The 22,053-nt window shown below is 41.5% G+C and overlaps 1 protein-coding gene across 1 annotated transcript in view; it reads left to right on the top strand.

Annotated features, from left to right (window-relative positions):
* Positions 1 to 22,053, top strand: part of IPO11 (importin 11) — a 185,194-nt gene that overhangs the window by 145,316 nt on the left and 17,825 nt on the right. Inside the window, exon 29 of the mRNA XM_056112106.1 lies at positions 14,887 to 14,971. Coding sequence (XP_055968081.1) covers positions 14,887 to 14,971 — 85 coding nt within the window. The remainder of the gene's footprint in view (positions 1 to 14,886; positions 14,972 to 22,053) is intronic.

Genomic DNA, 22,053 nt, shown 5'->3' with positions numbered 1-22,053 from the left:
AAATTAATTGCACTTGGACTTGAGAGGGGTAATTGAATACATCCTACATGATTCTTGATCACTGTCACCATAGAAGTACTATGTGGAAATTCTAAAGTTTTGTCTTTTTTGAAAGAATTGTCATTTGGCTCATGTTTAGTGTTTTATTTTTAAATTAGTTTTGTTATAGTCAAATTTTGAATTGGACTACTTTGGTCTAATCATTTTATGAGCAATTTGACATTATATTTTTAAAACCATTTGAAATGTACTTAGCATATTAATTGCGATTTTTTAAAAAAATTTTATTAGTTGAAACACCATGAGGTACAGTTGTAGACCATGAGGTACAGTTGTAAATTTTTGTGCTTGGATTTCAATTACACAATGATCAAATACCCATCCCTATACCAGTGCCCATTTTCCACCACCACGGATCCCAGTATCCCTCCCACCCTCCATTCCCCCATCCCACCTTGCCTCTATGTTTAAAATCATGCAGATTGTTTTTTCAACTAACAAAGACAGTTATGGAGTTAAATGGAGAAGGGTTGTTGTATTTTCCTGAGTAATTCATCACGGGCACCTTTTATTTTTGTTTTGGAACCATATTTGGCAGTGCTAAGAAATGAAACCATATGTTCCAGCTCTTTGAGCCATCTCCCTGGCTTTACCAGCACTTTTTCAGATATTACATCTACATTATAGATATCACGTGGTATTTAATTTCAAAACAGAATGAAATCAGGTTATTCGAAATGCTGATATTGACATACTGAGCTGGGGAAGGGGATATCTATAGCGCATTGAAAACATTAAATGAATAAAAAATAAATGAATAAATAAAATAATAATAAAATAAAATAATAAATTGAAAATAAATAATGAATAAAAGCAATGCTTTTACCTTAAGATGTAGTGTTAAGATACAGTGAATAGAACAGAACTAAAGGGATGAGGAGGGAAATTGTTAGAAATCAAGTTTAAAAATTATCAAACAGTCATAATTTTAAAGAGTATAAAGTGCACTAGAACCAGTGAATTAGACTCAATATGGGGCACTTAGTAGTGATGAAGAAAAAGTTTTTGTTTGGAAGGCAAAATTTTGGACCTAAAAGAAGCTAATAGAGGAGACGAGATCATGATAGGGACATAGACTAGAAAGAACTGACTCTGGCATTAGAATGCATGCACAGGCAGCTGGAACAGAGGACTGGTGAGTTCGTCTCCACACTTGTTCATACATTGCTTGGCATATGAAGACATAGTGGAGAAACCAGTACCTAACTTTCTCAGCATCAATTTTAAAGAGACGTCTAATGAATTCTCTGCTAAGTCTTCCCATTCTGTAATGCTGTGAATTTCATAGAGTCCCCGTAAATTATAGTCCATGATACTTCAGGGTATAAAATGGATTTTCAGAAACATACCCATAAGAAATATAAGGTAGGTATATATACATAACTAATTTAATTTCAATATCCTTTTCCTAAGTACGCAAAGAAAGTTAGTGTTTTTGGTTCTGTTTGATTCTCATAGTCTCTATATAGATTTAATTAGAACAAAGAGAGACAATTCTCTCTCTCTCTCTCTCTCTCTCTCTCTCTCTCTCTCTCTCTTCCACCTGCACAGGTAGTCTATTAGAGTTCTCTAGAGAAAGAAAATTATTAAGGACTATCACAAATCATCCTGTTAATCGTCGATTGCCTCGAGCAGGCCCCAGTAACGTCTCCTTCATCGTAGCCCTGAGATTATATTCAAGGCTCTTTAGGAAAATGAGACCCATCATTGTTACTGGTATTTGGCATATTGGGTACAACACAGGGAATTTGCCAGACTCTATAGTCCTTATACTTTAAGCACTACATACTTATGATAAAGAATTAACTTATGTGATTATAGAGCTTAAAGTTCCATTATCTGTAGATGGCAAGAGCCAGTGGTTTTTATTTTGTTACAAATCTGAGTCAGACAAAACCAATATTTCCTTGGAAACAGTCTTCCAGAGAGAGTAAATTCCCTCCTACCCCATCTCTTTTCAAAATTCAAATCTTTGAGGCCTCAGGGCAAAACAAAAGTGCTTTATTTCCTATTGGTATCATATGTTGATCTCATGCAGAATTTCTCTTAGAAGATCACCCATAATAGTATGTATCTCTGGGCACCCTGTCATCTAATCAGGTCGACATATGAAACTGACCACAATTTGAGAGTCTTGGTGACAGATGATTTTTTTCATTTAGTCGTGTTTATTCTAGGCATTGTGCTATGTGAGGAATCAGCTGAAAGAGCTCAGAGCCAAAAGGGGAAATGGGATCAGTGCCACCCAGCTACAGGCAAGGAAATGTTCTGGGGAACAGAGACAGCTTCTGGGAGTATGTAGTAAATAGGAGCCAAATAGACAAGTAACTCAATGTAAAATGCCAGGAATTTTGGACTGTTACGTGATCAGTGGAAACCCCTTGGCGGTTTTTTAGCGTAGGCCTGAACTGTGTGTGGAAGATGATTGGGAGGAGTAGAAAGGCTCCTAGCTAGTGACAGTGCACTGACCGGGAGTGTTCGCTTTAAAAAGTGGCTTTCTCATGCCCAGTCCCACTCGTTCCATCAGAATGTGTAGGAATCGGGCCGTGGAACCAGCGCAGTAAACACGCACCTGAGGTGATTCATGTTCACTCTGAGTATTGAATCCGGCCCCACAGGGTGTGCAGGGTCCATGTGCAGCTTGTGCCATTGTGCCACCAGGATGACTGACGACGTGATGGGAGACTGGGGGGGAAGGACTGGCAGGGATTGATGGGGGTGGGGGGTGGCTACGAAAGGTTTTTAGGAAAAAATCATTCTTATTCTAACAGTTAGTCTGGAACTTTAGTATGCCTTTATTACCTTATTCTCGCAGGCATTTTGAAATTTAGTAACAGTTTGTATAGTAAATGGAAAGTAAATATTTATTTGCTTTGACAATGGATGATCTGATTCTCTATTGGAAAAACTTGTCTTCTAAGATTAGTAGATAGTCAGCATTTGGGTATTGCTCATCTTAGTACTAGATTCCTTGCTTTCCTTTTTAATTTTTTTAAATGAAGCAAGATAGTTTTTATTGAATGGAATTTACTTAGTAGTTTTGGAGGCAATAAAATATGTGAGAGAAGGACTCATAAATTGTGTTGTTGTTGTTGTTTTCATTGCTAGAGTATAAAACAAATTGGCTATAAATGAAGTAGTCTTATTTCAAGTAAATAAAATTCAATTTTTATTTGCCATGCATTTCTTTTCTTCTTCCTTTGTTACATGACTCTTCAGATTGAAATAATAAATTGCAAAACAAGCAAAATTAATTTCCCCACACTTTCTACATAGAGAATACATACTGAGGTGCAAATTAATGTAATCTGTAGAATTGCAAAACATATATACATATACACATATATATTGCAATAATTTTGTGCAGTATATTGCAGTAATTAAAATTAAGATATGGATGTTGATATATATTTTAAAAACAAATGTTTATTCTAGGTAAATCTTGGTCACTGGGAAAATATATGTGAATATTTGTTTCTAGAATTGACTTTAGTATAACATCTCTTGTTAGCTTAGGGAAAACAGACGAGAGGGTGTTTTTGAATTTTGTTTGTTTTTTTTATACAAATAAGTTGACAGATTTTGTGATGCAGTAAAAGAATTTGATACAAAGTCAAGATTCAGAGATCCAGATTTATTACTTAGAGTTCAAACCTGTAGCAGTCATTAAATAGCTAGTGTGAAGAAACTCATTTCTAAAATACAAACTCGGGGGCCAGAGTGACGTTACTGCTAATAGGGCCTTTGCCTTCCATGCCGCTCACCCAGATTTGATCTTGGCATCCCCAGGAGTGACCCCTGAATGCAGAAGTAAGGAGTAAGCCGTGAGTACTGCCTGGTGTATAGTCCCAAGCAAACAGAATAAATTAACAAAACACGAACTGAGATCTAGACTTTGCTAGACATTTGCCATTATCAGATGGCTCTTGGGATGAAGGAACAATATGATTTTCTTATTTTGTGTCAAGTCCATTAAACATAATATACGTACTCCACCCTCTTTTAGGGTGGATAGAAGCACTGAAGTTGCAAGAGACCAAGGCCGAGCAGTGAGGGATTGGACTATTGGTTTTTTGTTTTGTTTTTGTTTTTTATTAGTGAAACACCATGAGGTACAGTTATAGACTTACAAATTTTTGTGCTTGGGTTTCAGTTATACAGTGATCAAGTACCCATCCTCCACCACCACGGGTCCCAGCATCCCACCCTGCCTCTGTGGCAGGGCAGTCCCTTTTGTTCTCTCTCTCTCCTTTTGGGTCCTGTGGTTTGCAGGAGAGGCACTGAGCGGCAATCATGTTTGGTCTATAGTCTACTTTCAGCATGCTTCTCCCACCCTGGGAGGATCCTCCCAACACCCTTTATTTGGTGCTCCCTTCTCTATCTGAGCTGCCTTTTCCCCTAGCAATGTGTCTGGCCTCCAAGTCATGGAGCAAAATTCCTGGTACTAATCTTGGCCACTCCTGGGTGTTAGCCTCCTATTTTGTTACTTTATGTTCCCCAGATGAATGCAGTCTTTCTGTGTCTATCCCGTTCTTTCTGACTCATTTCGCCTAACATGATACTTTCCATGTAGGACTGGACTATTGTTTTAAGAGCTTCCAATGTCTTCCTTTGTGACCCCATCACTTTGTGCTGACGGACTTAGAAGCACCGGTTCCAGAATAAATTAGTTCTGAAATGGTGATGGATGCTCATGTATGTCTCCTGTAAGAATGAGCTTGAGCAACTTTCAAACACTGACCCCTGTCCTACCTCTAAATTCAGAATTACACTTAAAACCAAGACCGGGACTGTCCTTCATTTGTACTTGCCCTAAAGTGTGAGAAACCATGCTTCCGTTGTCATAGTAGTTTTTATTAGGAAAGTCTGACTCTAAAGAAAGGACTAAATTCTACTATTCTGAATTAGGAAATTCTGAATTAGGTTTGTTCTGTTCACTTGATTCAAGAGACAATATTCTTTCCTTGTCTCCCTGGGACCTGTGTGGTCTGACTCGGAAGCTGTGTTTCTATTATCTCTGCTAATGGTGAAATGCAGTGGTGCGGTTCAAGTAAAATAATGCAAATGCTGCCAGCAGTAGTTCTCCTTGGCTTGGTAATGTTTTTTGGAGCAGAGCAGAGTTATTGTTACATAAGAAACAGTTTTGGGGTGGTGTTGCTTACTTTTATTTTTGGCGGCCACCCCCAGCTATTCAGGGGCTACTTCTGAACCCCCCTGAGAATCACCATGCCCAGTGGTGTTTAGGGAACAGTGTGCCTGGGGGTGAACCTGGCCCTCCTGTATGCAAAGCATGTGCGTTATCATCCCTCTTGCCCTATCAATGAAGTTATTTAAATCATCGCTACTATTATGAAGCACTGTAGCACTGTCTTCCCATTGTTCATTGATTTGTTCAAGCAGGCCCGTAACGTCTCCATTGTGAGACTCACTGTTACTGTGTTTGGCATATCGAATAGGCACGGGTAGCTTGCCAGGCCTTGCCATGCAGGCAGGATACTCTCGGTAGCTTGCCGGCTCTCCGAGAGGGGCGGAGGAATCGAACCGGGGTTGGCCAGGTCGGCCACGTGCAAGGCAAACACCCTACCTGCTGTGCTGTTGCTCCAGCCCCCCGTGCTATCGCTTGGTATGGAAGTCCGTGTTAGTTTTCAGGGGTTTTAAATGGGTTTTTAGGCTACCCCCAACAGTGCTCAGGACCTGTTCCTGGCTCTGTGCTCAGCGATCACTCTAGGTTGGGAGATCATATGTTGTGCTGGGGATCAAACCTGGGTCTACCTACTCTACTACTGCTCCAGCCCCTGATTTAAAGTCTTCATTAGCTTGCTTTAATTATTTTTGTTGGGACCCCCTTTTTAAAAATTTTTTTAAATTTTTTGCTTTTTGGTGATGCACAGGGGTTACTCTGGTGATACACAGGGGTTACTCCTGGCTCTGCACTCAGGAATTACTCCTGGTGGTGCTCGGGGGACCATATGGGAATCGAACCCGGGTTGGCCGCATGCAAGGCAAACACCCTACGCACAGTGCTATCACCCCAGCCCTAATTGTGGTCCTTTTTAAAAGTTGATTTTTCGCTGGGGTATAATTTTAGTGTATTACAAGGGCTTAGCTTTACATTTCTCTGTGTGTGTGTGTGTGTGTGTGTGTGTGTGTGTGTATGTATACATATATATACCCACAACCAAAATTCCACTGCCATCCCTCTAACAAAAGTTTTGTTGTTTGTTTGCTAAGTCATTTACTTATTCATATAACTTAGTTTTTATTTGTTTATTTATATCTGAGTGAAACTATTTAGTAATTGTATTTCATTTCCTTGCTTATTTTACTTAATATAATTGTCTCAAGATCCATTAACTTTTATCTCCAAAGGTATAATTTCATCTTTTTTAATGGAAAATTAGTATTCCATTTAGTATGCCAGAATGTAATTTTTTTTAAACTTTCAGCACCAGGATTTACAAGCTGTGATTATTACGGTTTTATGTATGAACTATTTCATCACCACACCCTCCATCTAGGTATTTGCTTCCCCCCATTATTGTATCAGAGTCCCTTAGCCACCCTCCCCGCCCCCACTGAAGACAAGTTCTCCCTTTCTTCTGCCTTTGGGCATTTGTTACTCCCCTCTTCTACTTCTTCATTCCCACAGATGAGAGTTTATTCTGTGTCTGTCTCTCTCCTTCTAACTAATTCAGTATAATACTGTCCAGCTCTATTCACCTGGCAGCAGATTTCATTTTTTCTTAACATCTGAGTAGTATTCCATTGTGTATATGTACCAGTTTATTTGTTTATCTGATCTTGAACATTTGGATTGTTTCCAATACTTGGCAATTGTGAATAGTTCTTCAATGAATATAAGAGTGTAGATGTCTTCTTTAAATTGAGTTTCTGGACCCTGGCCTCGAGGAGTGCCCAGAAAGGGAATTACTGGGACATACGGAAGCTCAATTCCAAGTTTTTTGAAGCGCCCACATTGTTTTCCAAAAACGTTGGACCAGTCAGTATTCCCACCAACAGTGAATGAGAGTCTCTTTTCCTCACATCATGCCAATACTGGTAGTTTTTGTTATTTGTGTTGAATGCCATTCTCTGGTGGGAGGTGATAGCACATTGTTGTTTTGATTTGCATTTCCTTGATGATAAGTTGATAGAGGACATTTTTTGATGTGCCTTTTGGCCAGACTGAAGCGATAGCACAGCAGATAGGGTGTTGCCTTGCGTGCGGCCGACCCGGGTTCGATTCCTCTGTCCCTCTTGGAGAGCCCGGCAAGCTACTGAGAGTATCCCGCCCACATAGCAGAGCCTGACAAGCCCCCCGTGGTGTATTTGATATGCCAAAAACAGTAACAACAAGTCTCATAATGGAGACGTTACTGGTGCCCACTCAGCAAATTGATGAACAACGGGAGGACAGTGATACAGTGCAGTGCTATCTTTTGGCCATCTGTATGTCTTCTTAAAGCAATTTATCTTCATTTCTCACTTCATTTCCCTCCCTTCTTTTGGGCACACCCAGTGATGCTTAGGGATTACTCTTAGCTCTGCACTCAGTAATTACTTCTGGCGGTACTTGGGGAACCATGGATTGAACCCTGGTGGCCGTGTGCAAGGCACACGCCCTACCCACTATACTATCACTCCGGCACCTCCATTTTTTAATAGGGTTGTTACAAAAAAAAAAAAAAACGTCCCCCCCAGAGTTCTACTAGTGCCTTATATATATCAACACTTTTCGACAGGTGGTGGGCAGATATCCTGTGGGATGGTTTTTGTTTTTATTTATTTAATTTTGGCCATTGTTTTCTTTGCAGTAGCAGAAACACTTTGATAAAGCCCCATTAGTTTATTTTTCAGATGTTTTTTATTTTTTAAACCAGAGGTTTTGAATCATTGACAATATCTTTGACTTCAGTGTCACAAGTGTTCTGTGTTTTCCTCAGTGTGATTTACAGATTCAGGTCTGAGAGCATGTCTTTAATCTATTTGGTTTGGTTTTTGTGTTGTATGGTGCTAGGAAGGGATTTGAACATTCAATAAAATGGGCGTGGAAAGAACTCAGCATAGTCAAAGCCTTTTATCATAAACCCACAGCAAACATTATACTCAGTGGTGAAAAGGAGAAAGCCTTTCCTCTAAGATCAGGCAGGAGATGAGGTTGCCCACCACTTTCATCACTTCTATTCAGCGTAATACTGGAAGACCTTGCCATAGCAGTTGGGGAAGAATGAGGTATGAAGGGCATTCAGATCTGATAGGAGGAGGTTAAACTCTCTCTCTCTCTCTCTCTCTCTCTCTCTCTCTCTCTCTCTGCAGAATGATAATCTACTTAGAAAATCCCAGAATCCACCAAAAAAAGTTTCTAGAAATAATAGACCTGAATAGTAAGTGGCAGCTTACAAAGCCAGATATATGCAAAAATTTGCATATATTTGGCTTTCAAATATGCAAATGCTACAATAGAAGAGAAAGAAATTAAAAAACAAATACCCTTCACAACTGTGCCTCAGTAAAGGAAGTACTGGGAGGCACCTTAAAAAAAGAGGTTAAGGGGAATATAAAGTAAAAAAATAGGAAACCAACACCCAAGAATAGTCAAGGTAAGTACCAGGAGGTTCACTCCATGGCTTGGAGCCAGCCTCACATGATAGGGAAAAAGGCAGCTCAGATAGAGAAGGGAACACCAAGTAAAGGGTGTTGGGAGGATCCTCCCAGGATGGGAGAAGCATGCTGAAAGTAGACTATAGACCGAACATGATTGCCACTCAATGCCTCTCTTGCAAACCACAGGAACCAAAAGGAGAGAGAGAACAAAAGGGAATGCCCTGACACAGAGGCGGGATGGGATAGGGCGTGGGGGGTGTGTGGGAGAGATACTGGGATCATTGGTGGTGGAGAATGGGCGCTGGTGGAGGGATGGGTACTGGATCATTGTATAACTGAAACCCAATCACAAAAATCGGTAAGTCTACAACTGGACCTCATGGTGTTTCACTAATAAAATTAAGGTTAAAAAATCATATATATATATATAAAAAAAAACCTTTAAAAATATTTAAATAAGAGAGGGCACAAGGAAATGGAAACACATCCCCAGTTCATGAATTGGAAAGATTAATGCTGTTAGAATGATAGTCTTGCCCAAAGCACTATATTCATTGCAGTACCTATGATAAGAATACCCATGGCATTTTTAAATACAAAGATCAAGTGCTGTTGAAATTTACGTGGAATAATAAAAGTCCTGGAATAGCCAAACTCCAGAATTCTAGGGAAAACATTGGGAGGCTTCTACTTCCCCGATTTGAATCATATATATCACTTATCACTTATCACTTAACTTCCCGTTAGTCGTCGATTTGCTCGAGCGGGCGCCAGTAACGTCTCCATTTGTCCCTGTCAAGTGCTAGTGTAGCCCAATGGCATCTCTTCGCTCCGGGAACATGGAGGGCCTCAAACCGATCGTTCATGATCTTGACAAAGAAGTCTGACCATCTGTTAGGTGGGCGGCCAGGCGGTCTCTTGACATCCCGTGGAATCCAATCAGTAACAGCTCTAGTCCAACGGTCGTCTTTAAATGTCATTACGTGACCAGCCCATCTGATTTTCGACACCTTGGCAAATGAGACAGCGTCCCTGATCCTTGATCATCGAGGGATGTCAGAACTCCGGATTCGTTCTCTCATTTGAGTGAAACGTGATATTCCAAGCATAGCTCTTTCTATTCTTCTTTGGGAGACCTGAATGGCGTTCTCATCTTGTTTGCGTAGGGCCCAGGTCTCTGAGGCATATGTTAATGGAGGAAGAACAGTGGAATCAAAGAGATGTGCCCGGAGCCGGAGGTTCTTCGTCCTCTTAGCTATTTCTTCGACGTTCTTGAAGGCGTTCCAAGCCGCTCTCTTCCTCCTGCGCAGCTCGGGTGCCAGGTCATTTGTCATGTTGACCTCTCGACCTAGGTAGACATAGCTGTTGCATTCGGAGATGGTCGTTCCATTGAGAGCGAATGGGGCGTCAGGAACAAGGCTGTTTCTCATAAACATTGTCTTCGTAAGATTCAGCTGTAGTCCTACCTTTCCACACTCACGGTCAAAGTCGGCCAGCATTTGTGCCGCTTGGCTGATGTTTGGTGTTATTAAAACAATGTCATCAGCAAAGCGGAGGTGGTGTAGTTGCCGACCATCTATCTTCACTCCCATTCCTTCCCATTCCAGTCGTCGCATGATGTTCTCGAGGGTGGCACTGAAGAGTTTCGGTGAAATGGTATCCCCCTGTCGAACCCCTCTCTTGATGTCAATGATCACTTCTTTGTAGAATGGTGAGATCCTGGTAGTGAATCCGCAATACAGCTCACGGAGGATCCTGATGTATTGGGCTTGAATGCCCTGATTGGCTAGGGCTTCAATGACCGCTTCCGTCTCAACAGAATCAAAGGCCTTCTTTAAATCAATGAACGTTAAGCAGAGCGGCATCTTGAACTCCCGAGAAACCTCAATGAGCTTGGTTACCGTGTGGATATGGTCGATGGTGCTGAATCCTTTGCGGAACCCTGCTTGCTCACATGGTTGTCCTTAATCTAGTGTTCTGCCAATCCTATTCAGGATGACTCGAGTGAACAACTTATAGATGACAGACAATAGGCAGATCGGGCGATAGTTGCCAATGTCATGGATGTCTCCCTTCTTGAACAGTAGTACGGTCCTGCTGGTTTTCCATTGGGACGGAACCTTGCATTCAGACAGGTAGCGAGTGAAGAGCCGAGCCAGTGTATTGATGAGTACTGACGCCAGGTTCTTCAGGTGTTCAGGTCTGACCTTGTCTGGGCCGGGTGCTGTTTGCTTCTTTACCGACGAAATGGCGTGTCGGATTTCGGAAGGGAGAACGTTGGGAACGACATATCCATCCTGTGGAATTTGGTATGTCGGCAAGTGGACATGGCTATCGAAGAGATTTGAGTAGAAGTCATGGATAATCTTCTCTATTGCCGTTCTGGAGGATGTGATGGATCCATCAGGACGTCGGAGGGCAGTCATCTTGGTCTTATAGTTGGCGAAAGACAGGCGGGCGTTATGAATACTTTTCCCGGCTTCTGCCGCATCTACCAGTACTTTTGCTCTTCTCTCTTTGAGGTCTTCCTTGATCGCATCTCTGCACTGCTTTGCAAGCTCGGACGTTAGCTTGCGGTTGCCTGAGGCATGCGCCAAACCACGCTGGCGAATTAGCTCAAGAGTTTTCGAAGATAGGCGACTTTTTGTGGCTATCTCTCTCTTGGCGTTCCTCGCACATTCATGGAGGTGCTGAACCAGTCAATCGTATTCCTCGTCAATGTTGTCAACAATGGCATCTTCCCATGTTGCCGCAATAGTACCAAAGAGTTCCCAGTTGGTGGTCATTCTGGGAGTTCTCTTTTTGAACTTTGCAGCCCTTTCTCCCCGCTCTGTGAAGTAGAATTTTGCACACTACTTCCACTACCCAGCCGTCGCCACACTCCAGGACGCTTTCCGGACCCGCGCGGCCGCGGCCGCGCAACACATCATAAGACACTAAATACCCGTCTTCTGGAATTGTCGTACCATATTTGATAGGGTTCAAATATGGTAACACCTACAAGGGTAATTAGAGGTCACCCCAAAAGCCTCTATACCTCTCGGAAAGACTGGCAAGCTACCGAGAGTATTCCGCCCGCACGAAGAGCCTGGCAAGCTATCCGCTGTGTATTCGATATGCCAAAACCAGTAACTACAACTGGTCTCATTCACCTGACCCTGAAGGCTTCACCGACATGGCAGCACTGAGAAGGATGAGAAAGGAGAGGCCGACAAAATCTCAAGGCCGACCTAGGCTGCCACAACGAAGGAAGACAAAAATGATCGTCTGTACTTTCAATGCACGTACGCTAGCATCAGATGCATCCATCGAGGACCTGATGGTACAAGCGCGAATGATCAAGTACGACATCATTGGTCTGACCGAGACAAGAAGGCACGAATCTCAACATGCCGTTTTCGACACTGGAGAAGAATTGTTCCTCGGAACATGCGATAAAAGAGGTGTCGGAGGCGTCGGTGTCCTTGTCAACACAAACTTGGCCAAGAGCATTGATTCATTCGAATGCCTAACAACCCGAATCGGACGTTTACATTTGAATAGATGTGGCTCACTGCCTGCAGTTTCTATCTTCGTTGTCTACGCACCAACATCTCATTATGATGAAAGAGAAATCGAGAAGTTCTACATGGAGCTAGAGAAGTTCTATAAAGAAGACCACACCTTCTACAAGATCATTGTGGGTGATTTTAATGCCAAGATAGGACCGAGAAGATCAGCTGAAGAACTTCACATCGGGACCCATGGCCTAGAATGGAACCAACAGGGTGAGAGACTGTCTGAGTTCATCATGTCGACCAAGACCATTCATGGTAACTCACAGTTCCAGAAGGCAGAATCTAAACGATGGACATGGGAGTCTCCCGGTGGACGATTCCACAACGAAATAGACCACATCATATTCAATCGACGGTTTTGCCTGACTGATGTTGCTGTTGTCCCAAAATTTCGAACGGGATCGGACCACCGTCTCCATATATATAAAGCTGTAGTAATTACAACAGTAGAGGCTATGGGCTCTCAGATTAGTGGTAGAGAATTTTAAAGTCCAGAGACAGATCCACAGGTCTGTCTTCTATAAAGGAGCTAAACATATGCAGTGGAACAAAGAAAGCTTTTTCAATAAATGGTGCTGGTCAGTCACATGCCAGTTTCTTTATCCCTTGTCTCATCTGTGATGAACAAATATTTTCTTCCAGTTGCTAGGTTTCCCTTTTGATTTTATGATAGTTTCTTTTGTTATCTACACATTTCTTAGTTTAATGCCACCTTGTTTGTTTATAGTTTTGTTTTTGCTTACCTTGCTTTGAAGTTGACTCTCCAAGTTTAATGTTAAGATCCCGGAATATTTTCTCTGTTTTCTTTTTTTTTAATGTATTTTATAGTTTTTGGTCTAGTGTTCAAGTCTTCAATTATTTTGCGTGGTGTTGGTGATTAGTTCTCCTCCTTCTTTTCCCCTCTCCCTACTTCTTTCCTTCTTTCTTTCATAGGATGTCTAGTTCTCCCAGCACCATTTTTTTAATTTCCTTTTTTTTTAATTAATTTTATTAAATCACCGTGAGATAGTTACAAGCTTCCATGTTTGGGTTACAATCACACAATGATCAAACACCCATCCCTCCACCAGTGCACATTCCCCACCACCAATATCCGTGGCGTTCCCCGCCCCTCCTCCCCCTGCCTCCATGACAGACATGATTCCCCATAATCTCTCTCTACTTTTGGGCATTATGGTTTGCAATACAGACACTGAGAGGCTATCATGTTTGGTCCTTTATCCACTTTCTGCACACATCTCCCATCCCGACTGATTCCTCCAGCCATCTTTTTCTTAGTGATCCCTTCTCTATTCCAGCTGCCTTTTCCCCTTTGCTCATGAGGCAGGCTTCCAGCTATGGAGCAAACTATCTGTCCCACGTATCTACTGTCCTTAGAAGTTAGCCTCAGGTTATGTTGTTTTATACTCCACAAATGAGTGCAGTTCTTCTATGTCTGTCCCTCTCTTTCTGACCCACTTCACTTAGCCTGATACTCTCCATGTCAATCCATTTATAAGCAAAGTTCATGACTTCATCTCTCCTGACAGCTGCATAGTATTCCATTGTGTAGATGTACCAAAGTTTGTTTAACCAGTCATCTGTTCTAGGGCACTTGGGTTGTTTCCAGATTTTGGCTATTGTGAACAGTGCTGTAATGAACATATAGATACAGACGTCATTTCTACTGTGCTTTTTTTTGCATCCTTGGGATATATTCCCAGAAGTGGTATTGCGGGGTCATATGGAAGCTCAATTTATAGTATTTGAAGGACTGTCCATATTGTTTTCCAGAAAGTTTGGACTAGTGGGCATTCCCACCAATAGTGAAAGAGTGTCCCCTTTTCCCCACATCCACACCAGCACTGGTTGCTTTTGTTCTTTTGAATGTGCCAGCACCATTTTTTAAAAACCTTTTTATGTCCATTTTATGGTCTGATTTTTTTTTTTAATCATAGTTTAGGTGCAAGGGTTTAATTCCGCTCTCTGATTTATTCAACTAAAGCATATTCTTTCGTCTATGCCTGGTCTTTTTCTAGTTCCATATCAATTTAGAATTTTTCCCCTCTATTTCCTTGGTAATTGCCATTCGTGTTTTGATATGAACTGTATTGTTTCTATAGACTGTACTATAAATGTGCCAATTTTTATGTTAATTTTTTCAGCATGACCACAGAATGTATTCTCGTGTGTGTGTGTGTGTGTGTGTGTGTGTGTGTGTGTGTGTGTGTGTGGTACACCCAGGGTGCTCAAAAATCACTCCTGTCAGTCAAACCCAGGCCAGCCGTATGCATGCAGGGCACGTTTCCTCTCTGTGGTACCGTGGCTCCAGTCCCAGTTTTGTCTTCCGTGTATAAATCTTCCATTTCAAAATGCCTGGTTTGCTTCCATATGTTTTATCTTTTTTGATTCAGTTCAAAATGGGATTGTTTTCTTAATTTCTGTGTCCTCCAGCTCATTATGTACTCAAATGCAAAAGATTTATGTGTATTGATTTTGTATCATGTTGGCGGTAAAACTTTTGAAAGAAGTCTTTTCATGGTTAAATTTTTTATTGAATGTTTACCTAATTTATTCCTCACATTTTGTTTCATCAATGTATTACTGAACTCGGTGATTTTGAGGGCTTATTTTTAGTATGTTATGGGCATTTTAAATTTATCTCAAACTTTTTTAAAAATTGTAGCTGTATGTTGATGTCTCATCTGGAGGAACCAAAAGTAACAGGCGAGGAAGAACCACCCACAGAACAGGATAAGAGGAAAAAAATGGTAAGTTACTAAAGTAGTTTCTAAGTTCGGGGAAAATCACTGTTTTTTATATTATGTAGATTTGAAAATGTTAGTCCATCTGTCCATCTATCAATGAACCTACCTATTTGTTCCTTGAATTAATTAATGTAAGCTAACCAAATTTTCAAAATTTGGAAAATGCTCCTAAAACACAGTTTAATTATATTACTTGTACAAGATGTTGAATTAGACTCTTGATTCTCAGTAAATTTTTTAGCAGAGCATATTCTTTACTGAAAACACATGACCCCAAAGCCTTGTTTATCGTAAAATGCTAAACTTCAGATTTATTGAAATTGCCTTGTTTTTAAAAAAATTTCATAGATCTTTGTAGTAAATTTTTCCTTACATATATGTCAGACCCTTATCAGAATGTCTTTTTTTTTTAATTGAATCACTGAGAAACACAGTTGCGAAGTTGTTCATGATCGGTTTTCAGTCATACAGTGTTCCAACACCCATCCCTTCACCAGTGCACATTTCCCACCACTGTCCCCATTTCTGTTCCGCCGCCACCCCCACCAGCCCCTTCCTTCCAGCCTGCCTCTGGTAGGCACTTTTCTTCCTCCTTTCTCTCTTTTCATTTGGGCATTATGGTTTGTAATACAGGCACTGAAAGGTTATGATGTTTGTCCCTTGACCTATTTCCATCACTGTTCTTGTCCAGAGATTTCACTAACGTCTTGAGCCAGTAGTCTAAATTTCTATCACGTTAATTTCTCAGTGAACTCAGTTCTGAGTTGATGGAGTTTGGAGGGAGGCATGGTGGCAATTTTGGAGTATAGAAGCGAGCAGCTGCTGGGGGGCTCTGGTCGGGCACTGAGCTGACCTATCCACCCCCAGGGTGCCGCAGATATTTCAGCCAGAAGCGGATATCCAGGTACTTTTGGTGACTGGTTGATCTTTTTTGAGATTTATTTATGAGTCGTTGGAGCATGACCAGTAGATGAGCTTACATGGTGGTGCCAGAAGTGGTTTGTGCGAGTGACTGCTGGGGCTTCTGTAAGTACAGGGAGGATGGTGGAGGTAGCCCATCCTGACTTTGAGGAAGCCAAGTGATTTCGGTCACAAAGACCAGAATATCTAAATCTTTTGGCGGGTTAATATCTCAGTGAACTTAGTCCTAAGATGATGGGGTCCATCAGGAGGTGAAAGTGCTGCAATGCACATTGGTGTGCACACATCCCTTTGAATTACTGTTTTTGTGTTCTTGGGATAGATTTCAGGAACTGGGATCATTGGGTCATAATGAATCCTGTTAATTTTTAAAGATGCTTCTAAACTGTTTTCCATAAAAGCTGAAGCAGACAACATTCCCATCAGCAGTGAATGAGGTTTGTGGGTTTCATTTTTGTTGGTTTATAGTAATATCTTTAGATTTTTGCAGACATGAATATTTACATTTGACTTTTTAAAAACTTAACTTGAACCTTGTATAAACCAGCCTGCAGCCTAACTGGACTGGTTTTCTAACCCTGCCAAACACTGTGGGTCCTGACCTTCATAAGCCAGTCTCTGTGTCTTCTGCTTTAGCTCTGGCTTATCCAAGGAGATTGACTGATCTTAGGTTGGGTTGCATTTGTTTCATAAATAACCAGATCTTGTCTTAATGGTATTTCTGGTAAGTCCTTAGCATGCCTTGGTCAGACAGAGGCAAAAAGGTTGTGTGGAATTGCCCCAGTATCAACTGATACATCCCCTTCTGAAAACAAGTAGAATGCCTTGTTTTCACTTTCTCCTCCCACACCCTCCCCACCATTTTTTTCTTTTTATCCACACTCCCTGAAAACTATTCGTCCAAGTTTTAGCTTTCCTCTGTCTTTTTACTAACTAGAGCTAGAAGACATTGTTGGGTAGGCGAGAAAGATATATTACAGGGGTTGAGGAACTTGCCTTTTGTCCTGCTGACTCTAGTTTGAATCTTTAACACCACATTTTGTCCCGTAAGCACCGCCAGGAATCACTCCTTAGCACAGAGCCAGAAAGAACGCTTGGACATTTCCAGATATGGTCGAGCCATCACCCCCCTCCCCACACCCAGCCTGTCATAAAAACAATTTTGAAGTAGAGTACATTGTTGGAAAGGAAGTTACCCTGCTTTCTATTAAAAACATTTTATAATGTTTTGAAAAATTTTAGTAAAAAAAATGTGGTTATACCCTTTGTGACAGTGACTTGAAATGGGGGGGGGGGGGAGTATAAATTTTACCTGAATGATGTTCATCACTGAGAATCATTAGAATGATTTGCTTGCCCACCTGCTCCCATTTGTCTAAAAACTCAGTGGACCGAGTAGAAATAATTGTATTTGTTCACCACTAACAAGATTACTGTGTGTGTGTGTGTGTGTGTGTGTGTGTGTGTGTGTGTGTGTGTGTGTGTGTGCTCTTAGTGAGGGTGTTTTCTTAGTACTAGTAGTCTCAAAATGATGCATCAGAGGCTATCTTCTTTCACAAAGTATAATGCAGGTCAGCAGTTTCTGAACTACCCCTTGAGAACCCTTGACATTGAATGACACTGAATGACATTGAATAATCAAACCAAACTACAGAATTATTTAGGGCTGGAGAGATACTGCAAGAATAAGGCACTTGCCTTGAGTGCCGCCAACTTGGGTTTGATCCCTGGCACCGTCTATGCTTCCCTAAGCACCACCAGGAATCACTCGTAAGCCTGTAGCCTGAGTACTGCTGGATGTGGTTTCCCACCCTGCTCAACCCCTAAATCACCACCACCAACAATTTTGAAAAATGTGTAAAATACTCTTTGGGGGAGCTGGACAATACAGAGGGCCGAACGCTTGCTTTGCACATGGGTGACCGTGTTTGGTGCCTGGCCCCCCATTTGGTCCCAAGTCCCTCCAGGAGTTATCCCTGAGCTGAGACAGAAGTAAGCCCTGAGTACCTTTGACTGTGGCCACAGAACCAAAAATAATAATAATAAAATAACTTTTTTGCTCATTGAATTTAAAGAGCTTCTTAGCTTTTTCTCAAATTGCCCCATTTCATTTAAATTTTTGGCTCTCCTTTGTGGCACACCTCTGCTTCTTCCTAATTTGTAACTGACCCTCCTCTAAAATCCTTTTCTTACAAAGCCTCTTTAAAAAAAAATGGAATCACTGTGAGATATAATTACAAAGCTTTCATATTTGGGGACTAGAGTGATAGTACGGTGGGCAGGGCATTTGCCTTGCATGTGGATGACCTGGGTTCAATCCCTGGTATCCCATATGGGCCCCTGAGTACCGCCAGGAGTAATTCCTGATTATCTCCAAGTGTGACCCATAAAGCAAAAACAAAAACCAGTTTTCATGTTTGAGTTTCAGTCATACAGTGATCAAACACGCATCCCTCCACCAGTGCACATTTTCAACCACCAACGATGTCCCCAAGTATTCTCCCCCCCTCCCCCAGACACACGTCCTCCCCCTCCCCCGTCTCCTTGGCAGAAAATTTCCTCCATACTCTATATTTTGGGGCTTTATCGTTTGCATTATAGATACTGAGAGGCTATAATGTTTTGTCCTTTATCTTCTTTCAGCACACATCTCCCATCCCAACTGATCCCTCCAACCATCATTGTCTTAGTGATCCCTTCTCTATTCCAGCTGCCTTCTCCCCCAGCTCATAAGGCAGGCTTCCAACTCTGGAACGATATTCTTGGCCCTTGTGTCTTCTGCCCTTTGGTGTCAATCTCATGTTATTTTGTATTCCACAAATGAGTACAGTCCTTCTATCTCTGTTCCTCTTTTTCTGACTCATTTCACTTAGCATATCTTTGTGACCATCACTTACAAGCAGATTTTATGATTTCATCTTTCCGAACAACTGTATAGTATTCCATTGTATAGATGTATCCAAGTTTCTTTAACCGTTTGCCTCTTCTCGGGTTGTTTCCAGATTTGGGAGAAAGCCTCTTCTGACTAACCATCCCTTTTCTCCTGAGGAATCTGCTTTGTGTCTATATTCGTGGCATAATATGCCCATATTTTTATGGACACTTTTCCATTATATAACCTACATTTTACTTATTTTTTTATTTTCCTTTGTTTTTACCATTGAACAAACTATCACCTTTTCTTTCTGCTTTCAACGTACTCAACTTCTGGTCTGAAAGCCAGCCGTTACGTGTTTCTTCAAATTCCTTTCGGACGGTGGGCAGAGTGGTACATCCAGTATTGAGAACCGCTACTGTTATAGTTTTGTGCTTAATCCTATTTTGTTGCTGGTTTATTTGCTTTGGTGTGGTTTTGGGGTGTGCATGGTCATGCTCAGAGATTATTTCTGGCAGTGTTTCAGGGACCATATGTGATGCTGGGGATCAAACCCAAATTGTTGCAAGGCCTTATTCCCTGTATTATCTGTCGGCCTGCTAGATCATCTTTCACAGATCTATTCAGTCTTACCCTAACCCTTCAGGCTTGTCTTTGTCTTTTCCCATTCTGTCTTCTACAGTCTAGCTAAACTAAACTACTTATCTCTCCATACCACGTCTTTTTGCCTGTCACAGAGCTCATACTAGTGCTTCCACCTGGGATCTTCCTTTATCTTCTTTGGTTTTTTGTTTCGTTTTGTGTTTTTGTTTTTTGGTCACACCCAGCAATGCTGAGGGGCTATTCCTGGCTCCGCACTCAGGATATTATTCCTGGCGGTATGCAGGGGACCACATGGGATGCCAGGGATCGAACCCGAGTTTGCTGTGTGCAAGCAGATGCCCTACCTGCTGTACTATAGCTCTCGCCCCTCCCTTTGTCTTCTTTCTGCGCTCTCTGCCTATTCATTTGCCATTTTCCTCACGAGGCACCTTTTCACTTCCTTTATCAGCATTTCTGCCTATACCCAGTTAAAGGAATAGTTGCTTCGCGTGGACTTCTGTAGCATCTTCTCTGCTATGTTTAACTGCATGTCTCACTTGTTTTATGTAACCTTAGCAATACAAATCTACTGTGGTATGCTAGCAGTACCCATCATGGGTGTGTGTGTGTGTGTGTGTGTGTGTGTACGGGACTTGAGGCAGTGATATACAGATCGAATTCCATAAAGCTTTATGGAAAAAAATTCACATTTTGCCGTGCCAGGAATTGAACCCAGGACTTTGCATGTGTGAGAAATGTCAAACTGCATTTCAAGTCCCTATAAAAATTTAAAAATTCATGTGTTACATACTCTACTTTTTTAAATATGAGTATTTGCTTTCATTTGTCATTTCCCAAGCACTCTAAGAATATCTGCCAAGTGAATATATAGAAGCAGACAATTGAATTTGGTTTTGCCTTAAATGGAGACTTGCTCTGTATTGGTTCCGTTTGGTCTTTGAAAACTTGTCTGCAGATGGGTGAGGTTTAAGTTAGGGGTATATTTCCCTCGCCTTAAGACTTAAGAGTAGTCTCTTGTTTTTATTCTCAAAGTAAATCAGCTATTATTACTGGTCCTTTTCTCATCTTGAAGCTTGTTGATACCAGTGGGAAAAAAGAAATAGCATCAGACAGGCACAGTCTTTCTAAATGACTCTGCAGCTGACCAGTCAGCAGGAATTATCCTACTTCTGACAGTCACTTCCTCTAGTGGACTTTGTATTAAGTCAAGGAAATAAAAGTATTAAGAATTAAATTGCTTATTCATTAAAGTAGTTACATGTGAATTTTGGTCTTTGTAAACTTTGTGTTGCTTTGCCAGTGCAACCTGTAGGTCATCTTTTTTGAGAAAACTTTGTAATCAGCAAGCAAAGCAGTATTTTAATTGGATGTCAATATTTTGTTCTAATTGGTATAAATGACTACTACAGGCTGAAAATATAGTGCATGTAGAAAATTTTAGGATGTGTGCCATACTTTCTCTTAAAAGTTTTAGTATATGCAAGTATCAGTGCTCAATAAATAAGATTATACTTAATAGTGTATAATAATGAAAATAGGGATTTGGAGAGATAGACGAAGGGTTAAGGCATTTGCTTTGTAGATAGCTGACCCGAGCATCTCACCCTGGAGTATACATACCATCAGCACCACTGGGATGATCTCCATATCCAGCCCCCCCGCCCCATAAAATAAAATAGAATTACATATTTATTTGGGTTTGATGGCACCCATATCATTAGTTCAGAAGACTGAGATGTGGGGGGTTAATATTGGAGGCTGTATTATAGTTATTTAGCAGAAATTCTTCAGCTAGGATTTAAACTGTGGACTTGCCTCAGGGAGGTCACGGTCACGGTCCTCCCGTTGTTCATCGATTTGCTCGAGCGGGCCCAGTAATGTCTCCATTGGAGACTCTGTTGTTACTGTGTTTGGCATATCGAAAACATCACGGGTAGCTTGCCAGGCTCTGCCGTGCGGGCGAGATACTCTCGGTAGCTTGCCGGGCTCTCCGAGAGGGGCGGAGGAATTGAACTCGGGTATTTATTTTATTTATTTTTAATTTTTTTAAATTTATTTATTGAATCACTGTGAGAACAGTCACAAAGCCTTTCAGTTCAAGTTTCAGTCCGTCATACAATGATCAAATACCCGTCCCTTCACCAGTGCACATTTTCCACCACCAAGAACCCCAGTATACACCCCATCCCACCCACCCCCCCGCCTGTGTGGCAGATTTCCACTTTACTCTCTCTCTCTACATTGATCACATTCAATATTATGACAAAAGATCCAACATTGTTATTTGGAATTTTCCCCAACATTCAGACCTGCCACAAAGACATCATTAGAAAATTTGTTTCCTCTTACTGATTAGGAAGAGCATATGATGTCATGTGGCCACAGTAGCGGCCATGTGAACTTGAATTTCTGATATTTTAGTAATAAACCTAGAGGGATTACTGCCAGAAGCCCCTGGGTTTCGAGATTGGTATGTGTGCCTCTGGGTTCATGGTCAGTCAGAAGTCGGAGGAGGTGTTTGAGGGTGGCAACCCAGAGCATTGTCATGGCGGGGAGCAGGGCCAATTCCACCTCCCATCCCATGAAGCCCCACATGCCTCATCAGTGCAGTCTCATACCTGGCTGCTCATTAGGCTCTAAAAGATGCAGGCCACCATGTTGCCGCCGCAAAGGGGGACAGGTGGAG

Source organism: Sorex fumeus, unplaced genomic scaffold (genome assembly GCF_029834395.1).
Source record: "Sorex fumeus unplaced genomic scaffold, SorFum_2.1 ptg000015l, whole genome shotgun sequence".
Taxonomy (NCBI): Eukaryota; Metazoa; Chordata; class Mammalia; order Eulipotyphla; family Soricidae; genus Sorex; species Sorex fumeus.
This window is presented reverse-complemented; position numbering and strand designations above follow the sequence as displayed.